The 27,228-nt window shown below is 49.1% G+C and overlaps 1 protein-coding gene across 2 annotated transcripts; it reads right to left on the bottom strand.

Moving 5' to 3' along the window:
• Positions 1–601: 601 nt before the first annotated feature.
• On the bottom strand, positions 602–25,325 carry CHAF1B (chromatin assembly factor 1 subunit B). Of its 2 annotated transcripts, XM_047796234.1 has the most exons (15): positions 25,247–25,325; positions 24,362–24,556; positions 23,524–23,656; positions 21,131–21,248; positions 20,662–20,765; positions 17,824–17,920; positions 15,531–15,615; positions 12,923–13,016; positions 8,653–8,722; positions 8,466–8,557; positions 5,290–5,437; positions 3,826–4,251; positions 3,308–3,430; positions 1,821–1,915; positions 602–1,310 (listed from the first exon to the last, which is right to left on the bottom strand). In XM_047796234.1, the coding sequence occupies exons 2-15, from the start codon at positions 24,485–24,487 to the stop codon at positions 1,219–1,221; spliced, it is 1,803 nt and encodes a 600-aa protein (XP_047652190.1). In that variant the 5' UTR covers positions 24,488–24,556; positions 25,247–25,325; the 3' UTR covers positions 602–1,218. The 2 variants fall into 2 exon arrangements, with proteins under 2 accessions (XP_047652190.1, XP_047652198.1); XM_047796242.1 differs by lacking the exons at positions 3,308–3,430; positions 25,247–25,325.
• Positions 25,326–27,228: the final 1,903 nt, after the last annotated feature.

The following is a 27,228-nucleotide window of genomic DNA, read 5'->3' as shown; positions in this document are numbered from 1 at the left end:
GCATAGGCCGGCAGCTGTAGCTCCTAGCCTGGGGGGCTCCATATGCTGTGGGTACGGCCCTAAAAAACAGAAAAAAAATAAATAAAAATAAATTACTAAATGTGATTAAAAAAAAAAAAGTCATCTGTAAACTAGGCTTGAGGTGAAGCATCCACATTAGCTTCTTGGGCTCCACCCGCTGCCACCTCTCATCCATGTCACCAGTGCCTCTGACGCTTCTGTGGCGACAGCACTTCATCCGTCTCAGCCCACCAGTCGTCTTTACCACCGAGAGGGACAGGAACACGCCAGCAGCCCAGGGGCCAGAAAGCAGAGGCACAAACCACTAAGGAAAGGTATTTTTTGGCTTTGAAAAATCAACCTAGGAGTTCCCTTGGGGTGCAGCGGGTTAAGGACCTGGTGTTGTCACTGCAGCAGCCCAGGTCACTGGTGTGGCATGGGTTGGATCCCTGGTCCAGGAACTTCCACATGCCACAGGTGCAGCCAAAAAAAAAAAAAATTGTTAACCTGTGTGGATACCAAATTGTATATAAAGTAAAATCTCAACTTTCCCCACAACACAGTAAATAACACAACAACAAAATAAAATAATACAACAAAATAAATAAAATAAAAACTTTAAGAAGGAAATACACCAAAACATGACCAAGGGTTCCTTCTGGTGGTGAGACGATGGGTGACTCCACGTCCAATTGCTTTTTCCTACTTCCCTCTAGTTTACTAACTTTCCAGAACGAGCACTGTTACCTTTAAAATCTGAATGCAATTCACAATCTTCCAAATGATCAACTACGTAGAAGCTAAGTTGATCTAATAACCAAACCCACTAAAACTCAACAGAATAAACCTTCCCTAATTCCATGTCCTCTAATTGCAGCTGTAGGAGCCGCCCGCGGCGTCTGTGCTTTCATCTACGCAGTCCACGGGGGGCTACTGACTTTTACACCAGGTAACGCTGAACTGCTCCAGTCTCTGAAACTCGTCAAAGAGAGACAGTCTATTAAAATGTCCACATGTCTGAGGTAAAAATGTAAATACAAGAGCAAACACCTTTCTGGAGATTGGTCCTGAATCTTCTGCTAAAGAAATGAATTTGCGAGTGTCCGTCTGGCTCCGTCTGAGGCCGCTGGTCCCAGGTGTCGTCCGCCTCGCCCCACCACCCCGCTGGGCTCACGGGGTCCCCAGACCTGGCAGCCTTCAGGCACCAGCCAGGGCTCATCAAGGGTCCAGGCCTTGGGGGCCTTCCTTGGGCTCACTGAGTCTGGGCCGCTTCAGCTCCAGAGGGCTGCCCTGCGGGTCCCCAGGCACCTCTGAAACGGGATCAGACGCATGGTTGGCAGGTGAGGGAAGACTTCAGGTTAAGAGCAGACATTTACAAGATCAATTTCACGTCCAGACCAGGAAGTGAACTGCCTGGCCAGGGCCTTTCTGGATCGAAGGGGAAGAGCTATACCAGAGGTTCTCAACCAGAGACGACTGTGCTTCCGAGGGACAGTGGGCAGTGTCACTGCAGAATGCCATGAGTTGGAGAGGGGAGAGGTACCGGCATCCGGGGGTGCTGCTCATCACCCTGCATCCACAGGACAGCCCACAGGGCCCCAGCACCAGGGTCGCAAACCCAGCTCTACACCACCCCTGCAGCCCCCGCAGGCCTGGCAGTGAGCACTTCCGGGGAGGGGGTCTCCCTGATGAGAACACATGGGCAGCCAGAGAGGTTAGACAACAGGTAAACTTGAACTGACCTAAAGTTAGGTGGTGCTGATTTCCAAAGGAGAAGACAGTCTCTCTAGTTAAAGTAAACAAGTAACAGTATCACTTACCTGATTGGATTTCCTCTGTGGAAGGGCTGGATGTTAGAGGGGTTGGTATAGAATTCGGCGGGCTGTCTGTCTTTAAGGGTATTAAGTTTATTCTCCTTGATTAAAAAGAGAAGTAGAAGGTCATTAGTACATTGGGGAATTTTTTTTTTTGCAGCGTGTCGCAGCTTGATGTGGGATCAAAGTTCCCAGACCAGGGATTGAACCTGGGCCACAGTGGTGAAAGCACTGAATCCTAACCACTATGCCACCAGGGAACTTCCTCATCATATCAAAATAGAAGGTCATCAGTATCATTAGTATCACTGTGTAAGATACCAAATTTCAACACCACTCAAAGCAAATATTTAAAATTTCCAGCTGACCATATCATGCCAGGCATTGAATATAATGTTGATGTGCCCCTTACTAAGGATCTTGTACTAAGTTAAACCATCACATACATTAAGTCAACTTAAAACTTAACCAATCATCTAAAAGTTTCAAAACCTGTGTTTTGTTAATCACCCCGTGACATGCTAAACGCTCTGCTCGATGCTTCATATATAAGCCTGTCAGTTTCCACGATGGAAAAAGCTCCAAAATATAGACGGTTCTTTTTAAAAATCTAGGGTCTTGGTTCTCGACAACTATTTTTTAAAATTGTAAGTGCAAGAAATTAAGGGAAAAACTTTAATACCAAAAATATTTCAAAGAACCCTTTCCCGCTACCTCCCCTCACCTAAAAAATAGAATTAAAAAAAAAAAAAAACTGCTCATCAAAGAGTCAAGGGAGTTCCCGTTGTGGCTCAACAGGTTACAAACTTGACTAGTATCCATGAGGATGCAGGTTCAATCCCTGGCCTCTATTAGTAGGTTAAGGATCCAGTGTTGCTGCGGCTGTGGTGTAGGCTGGCAGCTGCAGCTCCGATTTGACCCCTAGCCTGGGAACTTCCATATGCTGCAGGTGTGGCCCTAAAAAGCAAAAGAGAGAGCCAAGCCCGGCACCTAACCCACATCATGGATCTGCCAGTGGAGTCACGTGAACACGGCAGAGCATGAGAGGCACGCGACACTTTCTTCATCTGTCACCCCCCCCTCTTCCTGCTGCAGCCCCTCCCAGCCGCCTCTCAGTGGGGTGCATGTGGAAGGCTAGGCGGTGGGGGGACGGGGAGAAGGCAGTATACCGTCAGAGGTTTGCGGTAAGGAAACCTGGAGGCTAACCGCTGCCTGATGACGGGACCGTGCCGAGCAGGTCTGTCTGCAGTGGCCTCAGGGACGTTTACCAGCCAGATGGATGTGGACAGGGAAGAAAACAACTAACTGTGCATCACCTGGAGACCATCAGACCAGACGTACCGTTGCCAGAGCCATCTGCCAGATGCCCATCTGTTTCTGAGCTTTCTGCCGTGGAAACCACGTCTGACAGGCTTATGTGTGAAGCATCGAGCAGTGTTTAACATGTCACGGTGATTAACATGACCCGGGAAGCTGCTCCTTTGACTTCCTACCTGTGCTCGGTGCCCGCTGCTGTTCTGGGCAGGAGAACGTGGGTAAAGAGTGGGACCCACGTCCTGGCTCTCGGGGGCCTGTACTCTACCAGGGCGACAGCAGTGTAGATCACACACCTGCTACTGAAAGTGATGTGACAGAGAAAAGGGCTGAAGGGACATCCAAATGGGTTCTCCAGGAGGACCCTAGTGTCACCCAGGGGCACAGGTGTCCAGGGCATCCCTGGAGGACAAGGGCACAGAGGCCTCCAAGGACAGCGGTGCTCTGGGAACCCAGCTGGAGAGTAAGGCCCATGGGACGGAGGAGAGCGAGGGGCGACCGTGCGGGACCCAGGACGAGCACAGGAGCCTGGACCTCATCTGACAGGGAGGAGACGAGACCCAACAGAGGTCTGCCGGCAAGGAGGTGGCCCTCTCAGACCTGCCTCTCTGCACTCTCACCTACTGAAGGGTGGGGCTTTCAGTGGGTACTGTATTTCAACTGCAGGGACAATGTCTTTTTCCGCCGCAGTCCTCACCGGGGTGTTGACTTGCTCCAGGCCTGCAGTGTGTTCAGAGTGACCCTCCGGGGCGGGTGGCCTTTCACGTTCTGACTGCTGGCCTGCAGGGTCTTCTCCTCTGAGGGTGCTGCCCAGAAGCCTCTGGCGGCAGGGGTGGCCGCAGGGGTGTCCTTGGCTGCTGCGGGGGCCAGAGACTGCTTCCCTGGAGGGGGGGTTGCAGAGGGGCTGCTGGGGTCCTGGGCCCTGCTGGTGGGTGTCCCTTCTACCAGCCTGGGGCCTGGCGAAGACTGGGTCTGACTCTTGGTTTTCTTTGCTGTATCAGGTGTTCTCACGCTCAGAACCGGCTTCTCTTTCAAAGGTATTCCAAGCTCATCCTTCTCAAACGTCACGAAGGAACAGTAACCATCCGTGGAGGAAATGGCCAGGAAAGCCCCGTCGCTGGACCTTTGTTCCCAAAACAGGAGCGAAAGTGAGCAGTTTTACCAAATCTCTGGGCTGTTCTTAGCGCTCTCACTACAGTGAGGAAGGGAAGTTCAAGCAAGATCACGAGCCTTGTTTGAAAGTAAAGTCAACGGAAAAATGACTGGAAACGTTCGGCGTGAGCTCCTTCCTCACACCCTGTCCCTGCCCAGCCCTCCTCAGGGACCCAGCATCTCTGCAGCAGCATCAAATTCACCAAATGCAGGTGAAATGGCCTTTTTTTCTTTTTTTCCCATGATAAAAAGAAAATCAGAGTTCCCAAGAGCCAGAAATAGGTGATGGGGTCCAAGCAGGCACTGGAGGCTGAACCAGGGAGCCCGAGGGTGCTGAGGACCCAGGCAGAAAGGCAGAGTCAAAGAGACCCCTCAGGACAAGCACAGTTCTGGTCTGTGCAGCAGGGGCCCCGCAGGTGGGGGTTTCCTCCCAGAGGGCCTGGCCAAGTCCCCAAACGACCAGCGAGCCCAAAGAGCCTCCTCTTACATATATATATTTTTTTGTTGTTTTTTAGGGCCTCACCGGCGGCACATGGAGGTTCCTAGGCTAGGAGTCGAATTGGAGCTGTAGCTGCCAGCCTACACCACAGCCTCAGCAAGTCAGGATCTGAGCCACATCTTCAACCTACACCACAGCTCACAGCAACGCCAGATCCTTAACCCACTGAGCGAGACCAGGGACTGAACCTGCGTCCTCATGGATGCTAGTCGGATTCGTTAACCCCTGAGCCAGGATGGGAACTCCGCCTCCTCTTGTTTTATGAGACCTGGATGAATCCCACAGGGCCATCCGCCTGGCATCAACATCCACTGTGGTTACAACGGGTAGCAGTACTGTATCAAGTCAGCAATGGATTTCCTTTTAATGCCGATTCCTTTTAAAGGAAAGACTAGTAAATATGGACCAAAAGAGCCAGCTGTAGGATAAAATGCTCCCTGACCTGGGGGGCTACTCCAGGGGAACAGACACTGTACCCTGCCATCCACCTTCACTCTCCCAGCCACTCACCAGGAAATGTCGCTCAGGGTGTGGTAATGTATGTTAGACACATAGCCAAACGGGAACAGCTGCTGGGTGTCATACAGAAGCACAGAGTCTTCGGAAGCCACAGCAAACACCAAGCGGTACGGCAGGCTCACCAGCTCCACGCTGGGCTCTGCCGAGGGGCCAAAACGGGGACAGAGGGTCAAACAAGCAAAGGCCAAGTTCCCAAAGAAAACAACAAATTTCCCGCCCAAAGCCCTCTCCCTGGGGACAGAAGTGACACGATTTTACTCAAGACTAGTTTGCTAGATGCCTTACAGAAGAATTCAGCTCTATTATTTTATATATGAGTGTATGAATCCAGAATAATTGGAATCCCACCATGGCTCAGCAGTAACAAACCCGTCTAGTATCCTTGACGATGTGGGTTCAATCCCTGGCCTCGCTCAGTGGGTTAAGGATCCGGCGTTGCCGTGAGCTGTGGTGTAGGTCGCAGACCTGGCTTGGATTATGTGTTGCTGTGACTGTGGTGTAGGCTGCCAGCTACAGCTCTGATTCAACCCCTAGCCTGGGAACTTCCATATGCCACGGGTGCAGCCCTAAAAAGACAAAAAAAAATAATAATAAAATAAGAAGAATCACACATGAACCAATGAGGACAGTGTGTTATGACTCCAAGACTCAAAAGGAAGAGAAGAAAAAGATGTGTAACCCTTCAGGGTCACTGCCTGATAAGGAAAAATCAAGGTCACATAGAAACATTTTATCAAGTGATTTTTTGTTTTTCTTTTTACCCCTTTTTAGGTCTGCACTTGCGGCATATGAAGTTCCCAGGCTAGGGGTCAAATTGAAGCTACCGTTGCCAGCCTATGCCACAGCCATAGCAACACTGGATCCTTAACCCACAGAGCGAGGCCAGGGATCAGACCCTCATCCTCATGGACACTAGTCGGGTTCGTAATTCACGGAGCCACGATGGGAACTCCAAGTGATGCTTTAATGTTGTCAGGTTAATTACAAACATTCACAAGGGATAGAAACTTCAAAGCAGCTTTTGTGTTTTCTGATTTACCCTTTGGCTAAATACCAGGCAAAATGTATGAAACCAGGGTTTTTAAGCCACTGTCCCCCAGACAATCAACAGCGGCAATCCCTGAGAGATGGGAAGCAAGAGTGGTGAGCCTACATCACCTCCGCTTACTGCCTAGAGTTCCCAGGCCCAGCAAAGGTGGAGGGAAAGCAGGGGGAGAGAGGCAGACGCCCTGAGCCAGGAGGCCAGGAGGCCAAGGCAGCCGGAGCCAGGGAGGAGGAGGAGGGACGGAGCTGCAGGGGCCCTGAGTCTTCAGCTGAGCTGACCATTGCTCCCGTGTGAGGAGAGGACCTGGGGCCAAGCTGACCAGCGCACAGGCATAAGGAAAGGAGCTGGGGTAGGGCTGATCAGTGCACACGCACAAGGCTGGAGAACTACAGCAAAGAAAGAACAACCTTGGAGTTCTCGTCGTGGCGCAGTGGTTAACGAATCCGACTAGGAACCATGAGGTTGCAGGTTCGGTCCCTGCCCTTGCTCAGTGGGTTAACGATCCGGTGTTGCCGTGAGCTGTGGTGTAGGTTGCAGACGCGGCTCGGATCCCGCGTTGCTGTGGCTCTGGTGTAGGCCGGTGGCTACAGCTCTGATTCGACCCCTAGCCTGGGAACCTCCATATGCCGTGGGAGCGGCCCAAAGAAATAGCAAAAAGACAAAAAAAAAAAAAAGAAAAGAAAAAAAGAGAAAAAAAGAAAGAACCATCTCTGGAGCTCACCCAAGGCCAGAAACGGCACCTATGCCCACCAGCCCAAGCGGAAAGGCTTCCACCTCACAGGCATCACCTCGGGCCCTCCTGGGGCTCTGCCTCAGTAGTGGAGCGGTCAGCCCTAGACCAAATGCGCCTGAGATCCTGCAAGATAAAGCCTAATGGCAGGACCCCTAGGGGGCAAAACGTTTCCCAGCCACTTCACTGCATCCCAGAATAAAGCTCTAGAATATTTATAAGAGTGAAAATATCGTCAGCATCCACTGAGATAAAATCCACAGCATTTAGCATCTAATAAAAAACTACTAGGTATGCAAAGAAGCAGAAAAATATGACCCACGAGGAGAAAAAAAATCGAACCCAAACCGTTACACAAAGCCATTAAAGGGATCATAAAAACTGCATTCTGTGTGTTTAACAAGCAAAAGGAAAGATGGAAGATGTTAAGGAGAGATGAGCACTACACGGTCACAGCTAGAAAACTTGCAGGATGGCACCACCAGCAGATGGCACAGAAGATTAGTGAATTCAAAATACAGCTGTAGAGTTCCCTTGTGGCACAGTGGGTTAAGGATCATGGCTCAGGTCACTGTGGTGGTGCGGGTTCGATGCCTGGCCTGGGAACGTCCATGTCCCATTTCTTTTTGGGTGCAGACAACAAAATTCAGCTGTAGCGACTCCCCAAAATAAGATACCGAGAGGAAAAAAACAAATGAACAGAGCATCAGAAAAGCTGTGGGTAACTTCAAACAGCCTAATACCTGTGTAGCTGGAGGCCCTGAAGAAGATGAGAGAGAGGATGACAGAAAAATATTTGAAGAAATAACTGCCAATTGGCACAACATTGTAAACCAACTACATTTTATTTATTTATTTATTTTTGTCTTTCCTAGAGCCGCACCCGCAGCAGGTGGAGGTTCCCAGGCTAGGGGTCCAATTGAAGCCGTAGCCACTGGCCTACGCCAGAGCCACAGCAAAGTGGGATCCGAGCCACGTCTGTGACCTACACCACAGCTCACGGCAACGCCGGATCCTTAACCCACTGTGCGAGGCCACAGATCAAACCCACAACCTCATGGTACCTAGTTGGATTCGTTAACCACTGAGCCATGATGGGAACTCCCTCAACAACATTTTAATTAAAAAATTTTAAAAAAGAAATAACTGCTGAAGTTCTCCCCAATTTGATGAAAACTATAAACTCGTAGATCTAAGAAGTTCAATGAACCTCAAGCGCAAAAGCAACATGAGGAAAACTGCAGCAAGGCACATGGTAATCAGACTGCTTAAAGCCACCGATAAAAAGTTCAAAGCAGGGAGTTCCCATGAACCACATACAGGATCACCTCTCCCCACCCCACTGGTGACCTGACTCTGAGAACAGGACACCACCCTGCGGCTCCAGCATACCTGCTTCCACCGCCGGCCTCAACGCAAAGTAGACGGGGCAGCAGCGGACAGCGAGGGTCGCCTTCCCGGGACATGGGAGGTGGGCGATGGGCCTAGAAGAGGAATCGTGCTTTTGGTAAAAGGCACCGTCGATCAACAGAAGCAAAAAGAAAGGATAAACACTGCAAATGTGGCTTCGGTTGCGTACCTTTTCAGATTTTTCCTGGAGAAAACATAAGTTGTATTCGTTACATTTTCACCAGATTCCACACATCCAGCTGGGGAAGCAGGAAGAGGAAGGCAAGGCCATGTGTTATTAAACTGTCGACCAGCAGAGACTCAAAGCATCCAGTTCCGGTTTGTAAAATATTTTCCCCAAGAGATTATTCCCTGGACAATGTTTTTGTGACTGAGGACAAAGGCAAACGTTCCATCACCGTCTGGGCTCAGCCCTTTACTCTGGTTCTACCCCTTGAAACCTCCCCTGAGGGCTCAGCCACCCAGCAGCCACTTCCAGGCCTGGGCAGGAAGAACATGCAGCAGGGAGCCTGAGCCCCAGAAGCCCTCTGCCTGGGAATCCAACTCCTGCTGCTGAAGGCTGGGATCAGACCCCCGGACGCCTCCTGGATTCTGACCTCGGTTGCGCCCCAAGTCTGAGACTCGGGCCTTTTCCCACCCGCCTGATGGAGCCCGCAGGCTGCCAGGAGACCAGCCCTCTGCTGACGTCTCCAGGAGGGGTGGGGGTGGGGCGCCCGCATCTGAGGGCTCTTGTACATTCACCGCAGGCTGTACTCAAAACCCGGTCAGGCCTGATCGGAGAATGACCGTCACACACAGTTGCTCTTGGGAAAGTCTCCCTGTTTTATGTTAACGCTTCCTGATACACAGACACACACACACAATCTTTCACGGGACCATTTCATGCCTCCTGGGTGGGCAGGAGATAGTGCCAGTAGTCTTGCCCCCCTCTCCCCATCTCACCCCATCCTTCCACCCACATATAATCCACTTTAACAAACCATTGGGTCATTTCTGTATTTCCTACCTGCTCACATAACCGTTACCACCGGTTACAACTGAACTGCATATATAATCATAGGGTGGGGTTTTTAAATCTGTCTTACAAAATGGGGTATCATTTACACTTTGGCTCATTTCGCTTTTTCCAGTCAACTACCCACGAAGGTTAACCTACGTGGACAGATGCAATCTTTCTTTAGTGGCTGCCTTATTCACTGGCATGAAAATACTGCAATTCAGTCACTCATGCTGTTAATGAGTTTTGTGTTTTGGTTTTTATAACTAGGAACTATGCTCGAAAGAAACATCCTTGGGCATATATACTGTTATGTACCATGTTTTCATTTCTTAAGGGAAAGGGGCAGACTGGCTGAAGAGTACATGCCCGTAGCAGTTGCCAGAGTACTTTCCAAAAAGGCTGTAACAATCCACGATCCTTCCAGCAATACCCATGCTCTGCAGACCTGTCAGATACAGTTTTCACTTTTTTCAGTCTGAAATGAATCAAGTAATTGTCATCACTGTAACTTGTATCTCCTTGATGATTACTGGGTCTCCAAACATTTTCCTGTGTGTGCTGATTTGCATGTAGACTGATTCTTCTACAAACTGCCTTTTTATTTTGATTTTGTCTTTTCAGCGCCACACCTACGGCATATAGAGGTTCCCAGGCTAGGGGTCGAGTCGTAGCAGCAGCTGCCGGCCCACACCACAGCCACAGCCAGAGCAACTTGGACTCCGAGCTGCGTCTGCGACCTACACCACAGCTCACTGGCAACACCGGATCCTTAACCCACTGAGCGAGGCCAGGGATCGAACCCACAACCTCATGGATGCTACTGAGGTTCGTTTCCACTGAGCCACGAAGGGAACTCCCAAAGTGCCTTTTTGTAATTTTCACTTTTTTCTTCAGTTTTCCCTTTTTCTGTTCTTCTGGCCAATTTGGAAGAGCCATTGTCTATGATATCTATTCGAGTCCTCTTTCCAGTTCCATCACATGGGTACCAATTTTGCTCACTCTTATCTTCTGCCCTACAAAAGCTCTACATTCAAATATAGCAAACAGGTCTATCAGTTAAGAGCCTCTGGGTTTCCAGTCTTGGTTTGGTATTACCCATTCCTAGACTGTCCTCCTCCATTTTCCTGCAAGAGTTTTACATTTATCCCTTTTATATGTAAGTCCCCAATTCGCCTGAGATTTACGTTTATATGTAAGCTAGGTGTCCAATTTAGTTTTCTTCCAGAGAGCTGGACATTTCAGTGCCGTTCACTCAATAATCTACTCTTCCCACCCAGGTCACTATGAAATTCCCTTTTATCCCAGGATCTATTTCTGGATTCTGTTCTGGTCCCCTACTCTATGAGTTCATCCTACCCCAATACCATATTGATTTGACAATAGTAGCACTATAGTATCTCTGACATCTAGATAAGCAAACGCATGCTCAAGGATTATCGCTTTTTTATTTTTTTTATTTTTTTGCTTTTTAGGGCCGTACTCTCGGCATATGGAGGTTCCCAGGCTAGGGGTCAAATTGGAGCTATGGCTGCTGGCCCACGCCACAGCCACAGCAACGCAGGATCTGAGCCGCGTCTGCAACCCACACCACAGTTCACGGCAATGCTGGATCCTTAACCCAGTGAGCGAGGCCAGGGATCAAACCCGCAATCTCATGGCTCCTTAGTCAGATTTGTTTCCACTGTGTCACAATGGGAACTCCTTATTTTTCATATTTTTTTTTTACTATTATTTACATTTACTCTCCTAAACAAATCCAAGATGTCATCCCTTTAAAAAACCAAAAACCTTGCATGGGATCCAATTAGAATGTTAATTTTTAGAACCTGAAATTTCTCTCCACTTGTTTAGAACTTGTTTTATAACCATTAATAAGGCCTTCTAGGCTTCTTCATAAAGGCTTTGTGCCTTTCTTTTTAAATTTTTTGCCTATTGATTCCCATGTTATTCTGGGTTTTACACTATTATGATGGAGTAACTGTCCCTTTTACATTTCTAAATACTTATTCTAGTGCAGATGACATAGATTTTATGTATTTTACAATATCTAGCCACCTTATTAATTTTTTTATTCTGATATTTTTTAATCTCTTGGATTTTCTAGAAATACAATCCTATCCCAAAGTTTTCTCTCTTCTTTTCCAATCTCTGCAATTTCATTTCCTGAATTTATTAGCACCACCAAGAATAATAATGGTAACAGCAGATACCTATCTCGTACCAGATTTTTTTTTTTTCTTTCGCTTTTTAGGGCTGAACCCGAGGCATATGGGAGTTCTCAGGCGAGGCATCAAATCAAAGCTTCAGCTGCCAGCCTACACCACAGCCATAGCAACACAGGATCCAAGCCGCATCTGTAACCTACACCCCAGCTCACAGCAATGCCAGATCCTTAACTCACTGAGCGAGGCCAGGGATTGAACCTGCGTCCTCATGGATGCTAGTCGGATTCATTTCTGCTGCACCACAATGGGAACTCCTGGTACCCGACTTTAACTGAAAATATCTTTAGACCTGCCATTTAGGAAAGGTTTATCACCGAGTTTAGTAAATAACTTTTAATATACTTAAGCAACTACTTATTCTTGGTTCTGCCCCCCGCCGCCCCCTGCCAAGCCAAGGTCATTCCCACACGTTCTCCAATCTCCTTTAAAAACTTAACCCACACATACACATGTATGATTCACACACTCTTGGGGGCCTCCCCTGCCCACCTGGCTGGGACACTTGGTGACAAACTGACCTGGGCCCTCCCGTTTGGCCAAGCCTTGGATCATGCATGGATTTGCACACAGGATGTAGCCCAGTCATGGCGAGCAGCGGACTTTCTCTGAGACCACATGGGCAACAGCGCTGCCCTGGCTGATCCTGCTGGGCACAAGCTCTCGCCTTCTGCAGACAATGAGCCTGACTGTCCTCTGATTCCACTCGCCTGTCACACTCGACCATTGCACTCCCACAAGTTATTCCAACCAGCCTGCCTGTGTCTAGACCCTGTCACAACAGGCTGCTTCATTACTGAGGAGAATAAAAACAATAAGGCACTTTATCATTAGTTTTAGAACAATGATCTCCAAATGCATGTCTAGAGAAAAGATATTCATTACAATTTTGTTCAGGTTGAATTTATCTAAGAGAATTTATACATATCACTCTAGTCTAGTGGCTCCCAAATTTGTCTGCACATTAAAATCACTGGAAATCTTTTTAAAATTCCCCAACCCAGGCCATACTCCAAACCAATTAAAACACTAACTCTGGAAGTGGGACACAGGTGCCAGTATTTTCTCAAGCTGCCTGGAGGTTTCAATGTATGGATAAACTGGGGACCAATGCTTCAATCAGAATTTGCTGAGCTGAAAAGAACATCACAAACTCAGGAGCAGAGAAGTCGCCACTGATGCCATCGTGCCCTTAAATCAAACACTGTTAGACACACCTGGCGTGAGGAGCAAAGACCCATCCGGAGTGAAACTAAGTCTGCGGAAGAATGACTTCATGCTGTCATCATGGAACATCCGGTAACTTCTTGCCTGCAGCAGAGTCGAAACATTATTCCACATCTTCGCGTTCACAATAAAGGCTTACCAATTCCTATATTATCTTTACATGTGGTATTTATTACTGACAAAATAATAAGGGAAACGGAAATAGATTACAATCAAATAATCAGACAAGACTGAAAGATAATTACTCGTGAACGCGTGGCCCGTTCTTGGCAAGGACCGCCATGTGTGTTGGTGTCTATGCGTCTGTGTGGTTCTACAACTATTAAACAAACCTCTGTAGGAACACAGCCCACACTGGCAACAGTGGTTTGTCTGGAGAATGAGACCAGGGGAAATGCAGAAGATGAGAAGGAGCCCTTTGCTCGTTATCCGTGTGTATATATTTAGAAGAGCCTTGGAGTTCCTGTCGTGGGTCAGTGGTTAACGAATCCGACTAGGAACCATGAGGTTGCAATCCCTGGCCTTGCTCAGTGGGTTGAGGATCCAGTGTTGCCGTGAGCTGTGGTGTGGGTTGCAGACATGGCTCGGATTCCGCGTTGCTGTGGCTCTGGCGCAGGCTGGTGGCTACAGCTCCGATTCGACCCCTAGCCTGGGAACCTCCATAATGTGCAGGAGCAGCCCAAGAAATGGCAAAAAGACAAAAAAAAAGACAAAAAAAAAGAGCCAACTGAATGAACTCTTTTTTTTTTTTTTTGTCCTTTTTAGGGTCACACCTACGGCATACAGAGGTTCCCAGGCTAGAGGTTTCATCGGAGCTGTAGTCACCGGCCCTGCGCCAGAGCCACAGCAACACGGGATCCAAGCCGCGTCTGTGACCTACACCACAGCTCACGGCAACACCAGATCCTCAACCCACTGAGCAAGGCCAGGGATCGAACCCACAACCTCATGGTTGGCTCTCTTAGTCGGATTCGTTAACCACTGCGCCACAACGGGAACTCCTGAATGAACTCTTTTTAAAAAGAAAATAGTAACCTGATCATCTTTTCAAATAACATTTCTCCACCACCTACGTGGAACAGCTTTTGCTGCCACACACTGACAGTTTATAAACATTAAGCATTTATCAATCCTCAAGACCACAAGGAACCAGGCATGAGCCTCCTAACCACACGTGTCACCTCTCAGGTCAGCTAACTCACCCGCTCCCCCAGGACTGGATTTGCATCTCATCCCTGCTTTGTTCCAGGGAGCACCTTGCTCCCGTTCGCCTGCGTGCCTGCCTCAGTCTCAGGTTCCTTTAGGACTAGGCTGTTTGCGTCACTTGCCAGGCCTCCCTTTTTTTCCCCGTGTGTTCATTAGCATGTTTTCACTAAGCTTGTTGTGATCCGTATAGCAAAGCATAATGTTGTGAATATGAAAAATATTTAGTGACTTTTTAAAAAAAGAGGCTGAGAGAGGTTAAATTTGCCCAAGGTCACGTGGCTAAGGAATGTTGAAGGCAGCATGATACCCGAGCCTGCGCCTGCATCCTTTTGAAGAGCCACAGTGAAGAAGCATATTAGTTCAGAAGCATACTGAAAATTAAAGGCTCATGGGAGTTCCCATCATGGCTCAGTGGTAAAAAACCCAACTAGTACCCATGAGGATGTGGGTTCAATCCCTGGCCTCCCTCAGTGGGTTAAGGATCCGGCGTTGCCATGAGCTGCTGCGTAGGTCGCAGATGTGGCTCGGATCCCATGTTGCTGTGGCTATGGCTGGCAGCTGTAGCTCCTGGCTGGGAACCTCCATATGCTGCAAGGGCGGCCCTAAAGACAAAAAAAAAAGGAAAGAAAGAAAATTAAAGGCTCTGAGAGTTCAAGTCAGAGGTAAAGATTCCTGTTTAACTGTATTTAATAGCGGTCCCTACAAAGGTCTTTGACTCTAGAATGGAAATGTCAAGACAGCCTAGAAACGGTGGGTGGCGGCGGGGGGCAAGTTGCTCCAGGGGCTCGTGGTTGGGGGGCAGGGAGAGACAAAGAAAAAGTGATGGTGAATCAGTGTTTCGCTTGCCAGTTTTTTCAAAATCCTTGCTGCTCCGGGGTACCAGCCCCAGGGCTGGGTCTCTGCTGTCCGCAGCCAGAGTTCCCCAGCTACCTGGAAGAAGGTGTACTGCTGCTGCCTGACGAGCCGATGCTCGCCCCACCTGCCTTGCTGGTGTCTAGGGCTGGGATCCCCCAGTCAGCAGTTCTTGACCCTCAATGCACCTCCAAACCCCAGAGGCCCTGCCTACTCACGCCAAGTGAATCCCACCTCTGGGGGTGGGGCCCAAGCACCCACACTTTTAAGTGCCACCCGGGTGACTCCTCAGTACAGCCGGGGGCTGGAAACCCCCATCCTCCACCATCGACTCCTCCCCTGGCCCCCAGATGTCCCCACTTCCATACAGGCCAGCCCGGCCCAGCACACTACCTGGGACTTGGCGGTCTGAAAGTCATGTTATAGTTTAGGCGCTGGGCCCTTGAGACCAGCGATTCAGTGGCGAGATACAGAGAAGCTCAGGACTTCCTAAATCCCAACTAAAGCACCACTAAAATGGAATCTCAAAGCATTTCATACCTCTCCTTCGGCCCCTACTCCAGACAGCATCTTTGACACATTAAAAGCCACACGTTTCTTCTGTGTGCTGTATACCCTCAGGATCCTAAATAAAGAGGAAAAGTCTGATTTATCTCTTTTTTTTTTTTCTGTCTTTTTAGGGCCGAACCTGCGGCATATGGAGGTTCCCAGGCTAGGAGTTGAATCGGAGCTGTAGCCACCAGTCTACACCCCAGCCACACCAGATCCGAGCCACGTCTGCAACCCACACCACAGCTCAGGGCAACGCTGGATCCTTAACCCACTGAGCGAGGCCAGGAATCAAACCCACAACCTCACAGTTCCTAGTCGGATTCGTTTCTGCTGGGCCACAATGGGAACTCCTGATTTATCTTTTGTAGTAAATAAACTATGTTCTGCATAGAGACAACCTATTACCAAAAGTGAAGATTCCTTCAACAATTTTTGGCCTGCAGAACCATTTAACAGTGACTTTCACATTTAACCAAATGACAGAAGCAAATATTAACAACCAAAAAGATATCACTAATGAAGTGGGGAAATAGGTCATAATTTCTTTCTCTTTTTAGGGCCATACCCACAACATATGGAAGTTCCCAGGCTAGGGGTCGAATTGGAGCTGTGGCCACCAGCCCACGCCACAGGGATGCCAGATCCAAGCTGTATCTGGGACCTACACCACAGCTCACAGCCTACCTATCCCTGCCCTTGCTCCTTAACCCACTGAGCAAGGCCAGGGATAGAACCTGTATCCTAATGGATACTAGTCAGATTCATTTCTGCTGCGGCTTGACGGGAACTCTATGGTTTCATTTTTCATTGAATGCCTCAATTCATCACAGGAGGTGAACTTGAGGCCTGGCCTTACATTTCAGGTCTTGGACATTTGGCCCAGTGGCAATCTATCTGGCTGCTGTGAAGTTTATTTTGCACGGACTAGTCTTGCCCTCAAGGATTTCCAAGAGTAAAGAAAACACCAGCAGATAAATTGATTATTGGTAATTCCTATCATTCCTCTAGCTAATCAGACTGTTTCACTCCTGACTGCCTGAATAAAACACATACATCAGAAAATAAATGACATTGGGAATGTCACAGGAGATTCCACGAAACTAAACACTAACTCTTCCTTTGTGCTTTCAGTTCAGGGCCATCAGAGGTTAAGTTTGTTATAGTTAAAAGTAATTGTGGAAATATTTACAAGGACTATTATGACTAGTGAGCGACATGCTCAGCACCTCCGATTTTTTAATTCCTAGTTCCGAGAACACAAATTATTAGTAATCACAGCAATAAGACCTCCTTTCAGAAGAGACAAAATAGGAGTTCCCTTCCTGGCTCAGCGGTTAACGAACCAGACTAGGAACCATGAGGTTGCGGGTTTGATCCCTGCCTCACTCAGTGGGTTAAGGATCTGGTGTTGCCGTGAGCTGTGATGTAGGTAATAGACAGAGCTCAGATCCCAAGTTGCCATGGCTGTGGCACAGGCCACAGCTGGAGCTCCAATTCGACCCCTAGCCTGGGAACTTCCATATGCCGAGGGTATGGCCCTAAAAAGCAAAAAAAGGAGAGAGACAAAATAGCTTATGCTCATACTAATTTGAGTTGTCAAAAATTACTGTAGAAATAAACTCCAACCAAAGAAATGAAATGTCCAACCCAACTGCTAGGTACCTCTTCTTGCCTAAGTCATATTTATGAGATTTTTCTTTAAAAGTTGCCCACGAGGAGTTCCCGTCATGGCTCAGTGGTTAACAAATCCGACTAGGATCCACGAGGTTGTGGGTTCGATCCCTGGCCTTGCTCAGTGGATTAAGGATCCAGCATTGCCGTGAGCTGTGGTGTAGGCTGCAGATGTGGCTCGGATCCCGCATTGCTGTGGCTGTGGCATAGGCTGGTGGCTACAGCTCCGATTCAACCGACCCCTAGCCTGGGAACCTCCATATGCCATGGAAGCACCCCTAGAAAAGGCAAAAATACAAAAAATAAAATGAAATAAAAAATTTTTTTAAAGTTGTCGATGAAATTCAAATTTAATTCAAAGCTCTTTCTGCATTCATTCGCCCATTCAATAAAGATTGATTAAGTACTAACTTCACGTAAGGCTCTTGTCTAATTCTGATTTCTTACTATGTTGTAAGAATAACAGTAAAATGAAATGCTTTGTATGAAACCAAGAACAAAAGCATTAAAGCCAGGCTCTGGTTTATACTGGATAAACTATAATAAAAATGCCTCTGAAGGAAATTTCAAGCAAACAGAGATGAAAACAACTTGCCAAACACGAACTTACCTGTCACAGCTCAGGGTGGCCACATACTGACCCAAAGGATCCCAGGTTACTCCTTGTACGTAACTTTTATGTTCATTAAAAATGGAGATCTTTTGTCCTACGAAGAAAGCACACAACATCATTAACAAGAGCTACTCAAGCACAAATGACATAAACAGTACAACTGCAGTATTATTCCTTGATGCCGTTCCATCGTTCAGCAGCTGGTAACAGACTGACAAACTCCACATCAGCGTCTGGGGACCAAGGATGACTTCACACAGCCCGTCCCCCAGGGAGCTGACAGCTCATGGGAGGGACAGACTCTCCAGCAGGCACTCGCCCTTCGACACGACTCGGAGGACGAGGGTCACAAAGGAGTGAGCTGAGTGCAGTCCTCCAGGTCAGGCAGGATGCAGGGGGCAGAGGAAGGCATTCTGAGCAACCCGCCGGGGGGGGTGGAAAGTCAGCTTAGGCCTCTGGAGCAAGGACAAGCAGCTGAGACTGCTCGTGGGTGTGAGACCCTTGGGTGTGAGGAAAAGGTTCTGGGTGTTCAAGGTGATGCTCAGAGGAACGCTGATGAGCTGGAACGCAACCTGCATCATAAAGATAGACTGGACTTCCTGCAGTGGCGCACTGGGTTACTAGCTGGAGCTCTAGGCGTAGGGTGCAGCTGTGCTCGGATACGTTCCTTAGCCCTGGAACTTCCCTGTGCCACAAATATGGCCATAAAAAAATTTTAAAAATAAAGATGAAACAGAGGTTTTGAAGAGTCCAGAATGGCTTACCAGTTAGGAGGTGACAGACCAGGTGAGAGATGAGGGCCTGAACTAGAGCAATGGGTACAGGGGTAGGAAAGGGGCTCTGGGGGAATTATTTAGAAGATAAAACCAGAAGCACACAAAGACTACCTTAAAAGGAGGCAGTTAGAAGCCTTAGCCAGTCTTGGATTCCTGTCGTGGCTCAGTGGTTAATGAATCCGACTAGGAACCATGAGGTTGCAGGTTCGATCCCTGGCCTTCAGTGGGTGAAGGATCCAGCGTTGCCGTGAGCTGTGGTGTAGGTTGCAGACGCGGCTCGGATCCCGCGTTGCTGTGGCTCTGGCATAGGCTGGTGGCTACAGCTCCGATTAGACCCCTAGCCTGGGAACCTCCTTATGCTGCGGGAGCAGGCCCAGAAAAGGCAAAAAGACAAAAAAAAAAAAAGAAGCAGCAGCCTTAGCCAGTCTCTAAAAAACCAAAAACCAAATCCCTCTTCTCTGGGGCGGGGCCTGCACCACCTCACTCACTCTCCTAAGCTTCTCGCCTTCCGTTCACTCAACTCTGTACCCTGGGCTTCAGCTCCTCGACCTCCCCACCACCTGCTAAAACCGCTGGCCCCCAGGTCAGTTGCCAGGGTCCCGCTAGGGACCTTTGTGTGTAAAACACACTGCACAAATTTCTGCTAACTTTCCTCCCTGCTCCCCTTCTTGAAGATCTTTTCAGGGAGTCTGCTGAGATTAAGGTGCTGAGAGGGAGGGTGAAGAAGAGGGGTTAAGGAACACTGCGGAGGTTCGGGGGAGCTACTGCAAGAACAGGAGGGGGATCAAACCTCACAGGTGAAAGGACCCCCCACCCCCCACCCCGAGGCTGGTGAGGATGAATCTGCAGTGGCCTAATCTGCAGGGTGGCAGCTTTGTGAGCAGCTGTGCTCATCCTTGGACTAGGAAACTGACCCTACTACACACAGATCCTGGGCTGGGGTCTGTCTTGGTGGGTCAGGTGGAAGTTAAGGGTCTCTGTTCACACAGGATCCCCCCGGGGAGCAAGTGGGAGAGAGAAAGTAAGAGAGGCCAGAAGGGCTGACAGACCAGGAAACAGAGGGCTCTGGGGACCTGAAGGAGAAGGTTCTGGCAGGAGAGCCAGACACCTGGCTTAAGACGTCACTGTCAGAGCAGGTAGATGACAGGCCTTCCAAGAGGCCCAGCTGAAGAACTGCGACTGACTGACAGGACAACTGGAGATCAAGTGAAGTTCTTTTTAAAGGGCCACCTTTCTAGCAGTTAAGGATCTGCCATTGTCAGTGACATGGCTCAGGTCAATGCTGTGGGGTTGGTTTGATCCCTGGGCCAGGAACTTCCTCATGCTATGAGCGCTGCCAAAAAATAAAAGAGGAGAGGAAGAGGTTTAGGTGAACATGTCAAGCTCGAGTGCAGGACTACAGGGGGTAAAGAGCAGTTTACTGGCTTCTGGCATTTCACTGCTACTTTCCTGCTACAGTAAGCTCTCACACGTCTAAGTGTCCCTCTAACTTGAGGACAGGTTCTTTCAAAGCAGTGAGGTGCCCCTGGCTTTCCCGGATGTCCTAAAAATGGACCCCATCTACCCCAACATCAAGCATCCAATGCCCCCCTAATTATGATGACTTGATAATCTTCCAGAGACTCCAGGTTCCATGAAGGCAAGGATCAGCCTTGTCCCTGTCCTGTCTGCACCCCCAAGCCTTGCAGCAGCACCAATAATTTACCAGTAACACCACTGCTGAGCCTCATGCATTCCGACTGAGCCCTTAAAGACGAGGTGGATCTGTGGCATATGGGGCTAATTCTAACTTGCTGAGCCAAACACCTGTTTCAGTTCGCTAAAGAAATTCTTCTGGGAGTTCCCTGGTGGCTCAATGGGTTAAGGATCTGGCACTGTCACTGCTGTGGCTCAGGTTCCAACCCTGGTCTGAGAATTTCTCTATGCCATAGGCTCAGCCAAACAACAACAACAAAAAGCCATGCCATTTAAAAATAATAATAAAATAAAATAAAGGTTAGGTTTTTTTAGACACTTAGAATATTCCTCCCCCTGATAATAACAAAAACATATCAGCTACCTTTACTGACATCCCATATGATGGCCGTGTTATCCACAGAGGCAGAAGCCATCACATTTCCATCAGCTGCCCAGCAAATATCATACACATCTTCTAAGTGGCCCCTAGAATCCAAGGAGGAAAAAGAAATTTTTGTCTCAAGGAGAGAAAAAAAATGTCGAAAATTTAAAAGCAAATTCAGGGAGCACACGTTCGACTGGAATCTTAAGACATTTCCACTGGGCTATATTAGCTCTTGCTATAATCTACTACCTTCAAGGACGCATGTATCTTTAAAACCGATTCGAGGTTACTAAGGAAAATGTTGCAACAGAAACTAGGAAAATCCATTTTTTATCTTTTAAACGATTCTTGTATCACTGTCTTACATAAGTAAAAGTTTTAAGTGCAATATGAAGTAAAAATGTGAATCAGCTTCATGTGCTCAGATTGTGGAGATAAATCACCCCCAGGCCCCTCTCGAGGCTACCTCAGGGTTTTCACCACCGTCCAGTTCTCCTTGTTCAGCTGAGCCTCATCCTCGTCCTGAAAAGCAATCTGTTCTGGCTCCTTGTTATCATTCACCTTCCACAACAGAATGACAGCATCTGTGGAGAAAGTCAAGGAAGGATTTCTACCCTTCACGCCTGGATTTCTAGGGTATTGAACAGTATCTACGCTGTTCAGCAGACACCAGGGTTTACTTCTGAGACTGGGCAGAAAAAGCAGGTTTGCCTTCCAAACAAAAACTCCAAAATCACGAGTTCCCATCGTGGCGCAACGGAAACAAATCTGACTAGTTACTATGAAGTTTCAGGTTCGATCCCTGGCCTCACTCAGTGGGTTAAGGACCCGGCGTTGCCGTGAGCTGTGGTGATGGTTGCAGACGCGGCTCAGACCAGGCATTGCTGTGGCTCTGGCAGAGGTCGGCAGCTACAGCTCCGATTCGACCTCTAGCCTGGGAACCTCCATATGCCGTGGGGGCAGCCCTAAAAAGAACAAGACAAAAAAAACAAAACAAAAAAAACAAAGAACAACTCCAAAATCAAACTCTTACCAGATCAGAGCTGTACAAGGTCACCTTAGAGGAGGGTCCCCAGGCCAGCAAAACACTACTGCCAAGCGACTACATTAACAAACCTACAGACACAACCTATCTATAAGTGGCTAAATGTGGAAGAACAGAGCCACCAATTCAGGGGCTGGCGAATCCCTCCCAGCTGTGTAACCTACAGCTCGCTCATTACCATCTCGAGGCCTCAGGCTCCTTACCTGTAAAAGGAGGCTACTAGCCGTGTGCACACATCACAGGCCTAGTGTGAGGATTAAATGAGGTAATACGCAAGGCGCTTAGGACAGAACTCCCAGCACATGGCAAGCCTGTCCGTGTGTTAGCAATGAACACTGTGGCGCATCAGACACCTCGGCCTGACGTCATCAGTCATCCGAATCCCCTAATTCCCCACACATCACCTCCTGACCATGACGCAGCCTCTCCCTGAGCAATGCCCGAGGAGAATGAAGGAGCCGGTGGTATGGACACATGCGTTCTCTTTCTAAATTAACTGGAATCAGGGGAGCTCAGCTTCAATCGGCCTGACAGACAGACCCTCTCCCCATGCTGACTAAAAGCAGGCTTCTGGGCCTTCAAGGCCAAGGGACTTGTGCTGCCCTGGGCAACCCCACAGAAGACTCTGGCCAGCACCCTCCCACCCCCCATGGGGCTGCCACTCCCACCTCTCCCTCTACACACACACTGCGCATCAGGGCACCAAATGTAACCGGGTCTCTCTTCCTCCTCCTGCAAGTAGCATCTGAGATTTCTGCTTTATTTTTTAAATTTTTCTTTTCTTTAGGGCTTCACCTGCAGCATATGGAGGTTCCCAGGCTAGGGGTTTAATCGGAGCTGTAGCCGCCAGCCTACGCCACAGCCACAGCAATGCCGGATCCGAGCCACGTCTGAGACCTACACCACAGCTCACAGCAACGCGGGATCCTTAACCCACTGAGCGAGGCAAGGGATTGAACCCAACTAGTAACCTCATGGTTACTAGTCAGGTTCATTATCCACTGAGCCACAACGGGAACTCCTTTATTTTTATTATTATTATATTTTTTTAGTCTGCTTTATTTTTATTCTGACTTCTGGACTATTTTAGTTTTAGAGCATGATAAAAAGATTTATCAGACCTTCCCCTGTGGCTCAGCAGTAATGAATTCAAATAGTATCCCTTAGGACACGGGTTCAACCCCTGGCCTTGCTCAGTGGGTTAAGGATCCGCATTGCCTTGAGCTGTGGTGTAGGTCACAGACAGGGCTTGGGTCTGGCATTGCTATGGCTGTGGTGTAGGCCGGCAGCTACAGCTCAGATTTGAACCCTAGCCTGGAAACTTCCATATGCCATGGGTGCTGCCCTCAAAAGCAAAAAAAAAAAAAAAAGATTTACCTTTTCTGTATAGTTTTATGCCATTTTAAGCAGAAAATATGAATCAACTACTCCTACCAGACAAACATAATTTAGAGGGCCCTAGGCCAATTAATGATTCATTACACAGAGACAGAATGGACCGTGATCACTTAAGGACAGTAAGCCAACAGTCCAGCAAGGCCAGGACAGTTGCCTTGGGACTCTGACAGAATGGCAGGCCCCTTCCAGCCCGGTGGGAAGAAGTGGGAAAGGGGCTACTTTCAAACGGGCCTTCTCAGTTTAAGCTGGCAGTGTTTTGCCCCATCACACTCCCCACGTTATTTTGCTAAACCATCTAAATGACAGATTGAGAGGGTCAAGTGATCTCTAAAATCACAAAGTACACCTAGTGCAAATCTCGCTCTTGAATATGAGACACAGGGATATCTGAAAGAATTCTGACGCTGAATACTCACCATCCCCTCCTGATGCTAAGATTTCCCCATTTGGAGAAAAACGCACAACGTTGACAGCTTTGGTGTGGCGAGCAAGGTTGGACAAAAATTCCACAATGGCCTTTCCATCTGGTCCTTTTTCCACCTTCCAGATCTGTTGATGTGAAAACATTTGTTCCGGAGTTCCTGCCGTGGCTCAGCGGTAATGAACCCCAACTAACCTCCATAAGGATGCGGGTTCGATCCCTGGCCTCGCTCAGTGGGTTAAGGATCCAGCATTACCTTGAGCCGCGTTGTAGGTCACAGACCTGGCTCAGATCCCGTGTGACTGTGACGTAGGCTGGCAGCTGCAGCTCGGTTTCGATCCTTAGCCTGGGAACCTCCACATGCTGCAGATGTGGCCCTAAAAAGAATGAAAAAAAAAAAAAACCTGTTCAGAGAAACACAGTGAGCACTCACTATACTGTGTCTACTAGACCAACACTACATTTACACTCAGAACGAAAACTGAATGTTTCTTTTGAAATGTAAAATGAAGTAGCTGCTCTCTGAAACACAACCCTGCAGTCCCACTGCCAGCCCTCCTCCCTCCCACCTCTTTCTAGGGCAAGCTGTTCCCCAAGAGGAACCTGGCTCGGGATTCTAAAATAAAGGGCATCCAGTGACATCAATCTAGCGAAACGGGACCCCAGGAAGAAAGCTGCTCTCTTTTGCTCTCATGGTTGACTCCAGGCCCTGAGAATTTATCCCTCGCGACTAAATGATGTGTCTCTGTTTGTTGATATTAGTTATAAATAAAAGAGTGGAGAAGGCGGCTTCAGGGGTGCTTCCCTGCCCTTTCTAGCTCCGCCCCATTTACCCTGACAGTGGTGTCCACGCCCGCGGACGCCAGTCTGTGGATCCTCCCCGCGGTTCCATGCTGAAAGTCCAGGCTGTACACCGGCTCCTTGTTGTGCCAGGCGATTTCGCAAGTGATGACTTTCATCCTCCTGAGTCTTGCAGGGGCAAAATAAAATTCCTCGGGAACGGTTCTTTCTCCAAAGACGGAGGAAAGCTGAAAATCGTTGGTACAAGTTGAATATTAAAGCAGGAATGATGTACTGAAGGCTTATTATGAGCCAGGCACGCTGCCAACCATTTAAAATGCACGCTGTATTGGGAGAGGATGTTAATGTTAGCTCGCAAGTTCCACCTAAAATGGTTCGCCGAGTCTTGGCTGTTCTGCTTCTCCTCCTGCTACGGCCAGGAAAACAAAATGGGACACCCAGGCAGCGGAAATCAAGGGACCGGGCTGGCCAGGCTGCACACCCGCCGCTGCTTCGCGTAGACTGGGGTTGGGGAGGTGGGGTGAGCCGCCCAGAGCGCCGGGGCCGGGCCGCCAGCAGGAGGGATCTGCCGGGAGAGCCGGCGGCCGGGCCATCCCCGGGCAGGAGGCTGCCTAGGGTAGGGGTTGCCCAGGGGAGAGGGCCGCTCCGGGGAGGGGCTGTAAAAGGAGCGGACTGAGGCCCTGGGCGAGAGGGCAGCCCCCTTCCTGCCGCTCCGGACAGGGCTCTGGGCCCGGGAAACCGAGACCTGACGTAGGCAGGGAGGAGGCCGCACCGGGCCAGGGACCGCTCGCACGAACCCGGGCTTCTTGGGAGTTATCCCCGGTCCTCGCGGCGGGCCCTCGGTAAGAACTTCTCGCCCCGCCCGGCCAGGCCCGGGAACCGCGGGGACGCGGGAGCCAGCCACGGGGACGACTTACCTGCACGGACCGAGTGAGGACCCGGCGCCGCCAGCTCCCGCCGCCTCGCGCGCCGCTTTTCGCGCGCTGCAGGCCCCGCCTCCTCGTGGGCGGGATCTCAGAGGCGCTCCGCCTCTGCGTGGGCGGTACTCCTAGAGGCCCCGCCCCTGGCGCGAAGGCTGGTGCTGGCTCCCACTGGTTTTTTAATTCCCTGCGGACGGACGCACATTGGAGGATGGGGAACGGTCATCGATCGATTCATTGGTTCAGTCACTTCTTCCCTTGTTAATTTATTCTTTTAGCAAACATTTACTGAGCATCTGCTGGGCCCTATACCCAGACTCGTACACAGTGGAGAGCGAAGCAGACTCAAAACTTAAAACTCAGAATTTACAGACGGGTAAAAGGAAACAAAGAGCCGTCAACTCAGAATTTACAGACGGGTAAAAGGAAACAAAGAGCCGTCCTATAGGACGGGTGAGGAGGCTGTAACCCTGAGACCCGCCCAAGACTACTAAGTCTTTCCCTGGTGCAGCGAATATTTGGCAGCTGTGACCTGTCTTGGTCACTGGTGTTTCAAACATAACCACAGCAGAGACGGTCTTTGGAGCATCTGTAGCCATGTGTACAAATAATAATAATTAAAAAATAAAGTGAAAAGCGTGAAAGGAACAAGGTGCTCTTACAGTTCTGAAGACGAAGCTATTTTGGATTTGAGGGCTCAAAGAAAGTTTGAAGAGAAGGTGGCATTTGAAGTGGGCTCAGGTGATAGAGAGTTTTGGATGAGCTGCTCTGGCAAATGTGGATTCAAGCTAAAGAAATTCACGTGTGCAATAGAAGCACAAAGGAGGGGCACTGGGACCCCGCAAAGGGAAAGAATGGACGGGCCAATGATATGGAAGCCTTTGGACATGAATGAGCAGGTCCTATGGACATGGAGTTTCAAAGACCGTTTTAATTCTCATTCTAAATGATTTAGAATCCTGGTTGGCTGAGCCGAGATGTGCTCTGACAAATGGGCAGCCACCTTGTGCTGGCCAGCAGCAGGTTTCTGGGCCTTCAAGGTGGGAGGGACTTTGTGAAGGGAGTGCTACGTGTGCAACCTTGCAGAAGACCGCCTGCCAGCCTCTCCTGCCTGACTCTCCCTCGCCCCACCTTCCCCTCTTCTCTCCTCCAGATATATGGCCCTGAATTCAACCAGGTCTCTTCCTCCTTTTGCAAGCAAAAATTAAGATTTATGGGAGTTCCTGTTGTGGCGCAGTGGTTAACGAATCCGACTAGGAACCATGAGGTTGCGGGTTCGGTCTGGGTTAACGAGCCGGCGTTGCCGTGAGCTGTGGTGTAGGTTGCAGACGCGGCTCGGATCCCGCGTTGCTGTGGCTCTGGCGTAGGCCGGTGGCTACAGCTCCGATTCGACCCCTAGCCTGGGAACCTCCATATGCCGCGGGTGTGGCCCAAGAAATAGCAACAACAACAACAAAAAAAAGATTTCTGTTTTTTATGTATTGGCTCCAGATCATTTTGGAGAATTCAAAGCGATGGGATTGTTTGGTACCTGGATTGCTTACAATATATATACCTCAATTAGTAGATGTCGTTATAAACACTTTTCAAAAACAGAATTTAATGTTCTATTTTTTTTGGCCGCACCCTTGGCATGTGGAAGTTCCTGGGCTAGGGATGGAACCCACACCACAGCAGTGACCCATGCTGCTGCAGTTACAACACCGGATCCTTAACCTGCATCACCAGAGGAGAACTCCCAAATTTAATATTTTAAAGTGAGGTTGTAGGAGTTCCCGTCATGGCTCAGCAGAAATGAATCTGACTAGTATCCCATGAGGACGCAGGTTCAATCCCTGGCCTTGCTCAGTGGGTTAAAGATCCAGTATTGCTGTGAGCTTTGGTGTAGGTCGCAGACTCAGCTCAGATCTGACGTTGCTGTAGCTGTGGTATAGGCCGGTGGCTACAGCTCCAATTTGACCTCTAGCCTGGGAATTTCA

This window comes from Phacochoerus africanus, chromosome 1 (genome assembly GCF_016906955.1).
Source record: "Phacochoerus africanus isolate WHEZ1 chromosome 1, ROS_Pafr_v1, whole genome shotgun sequence".
Taxonomy (NCBI): domain Eukaryota; kingdom Metazoa; phylum Chordata; class Mammalia; order Artiodactyla; family Suidae; genus Phacochoerus; species Phacochoerus africanus.
Note: the sequence above shows the minus strand (reverse complement) of the source record. Positions and strands in the feature narration are given on the sequence as shown.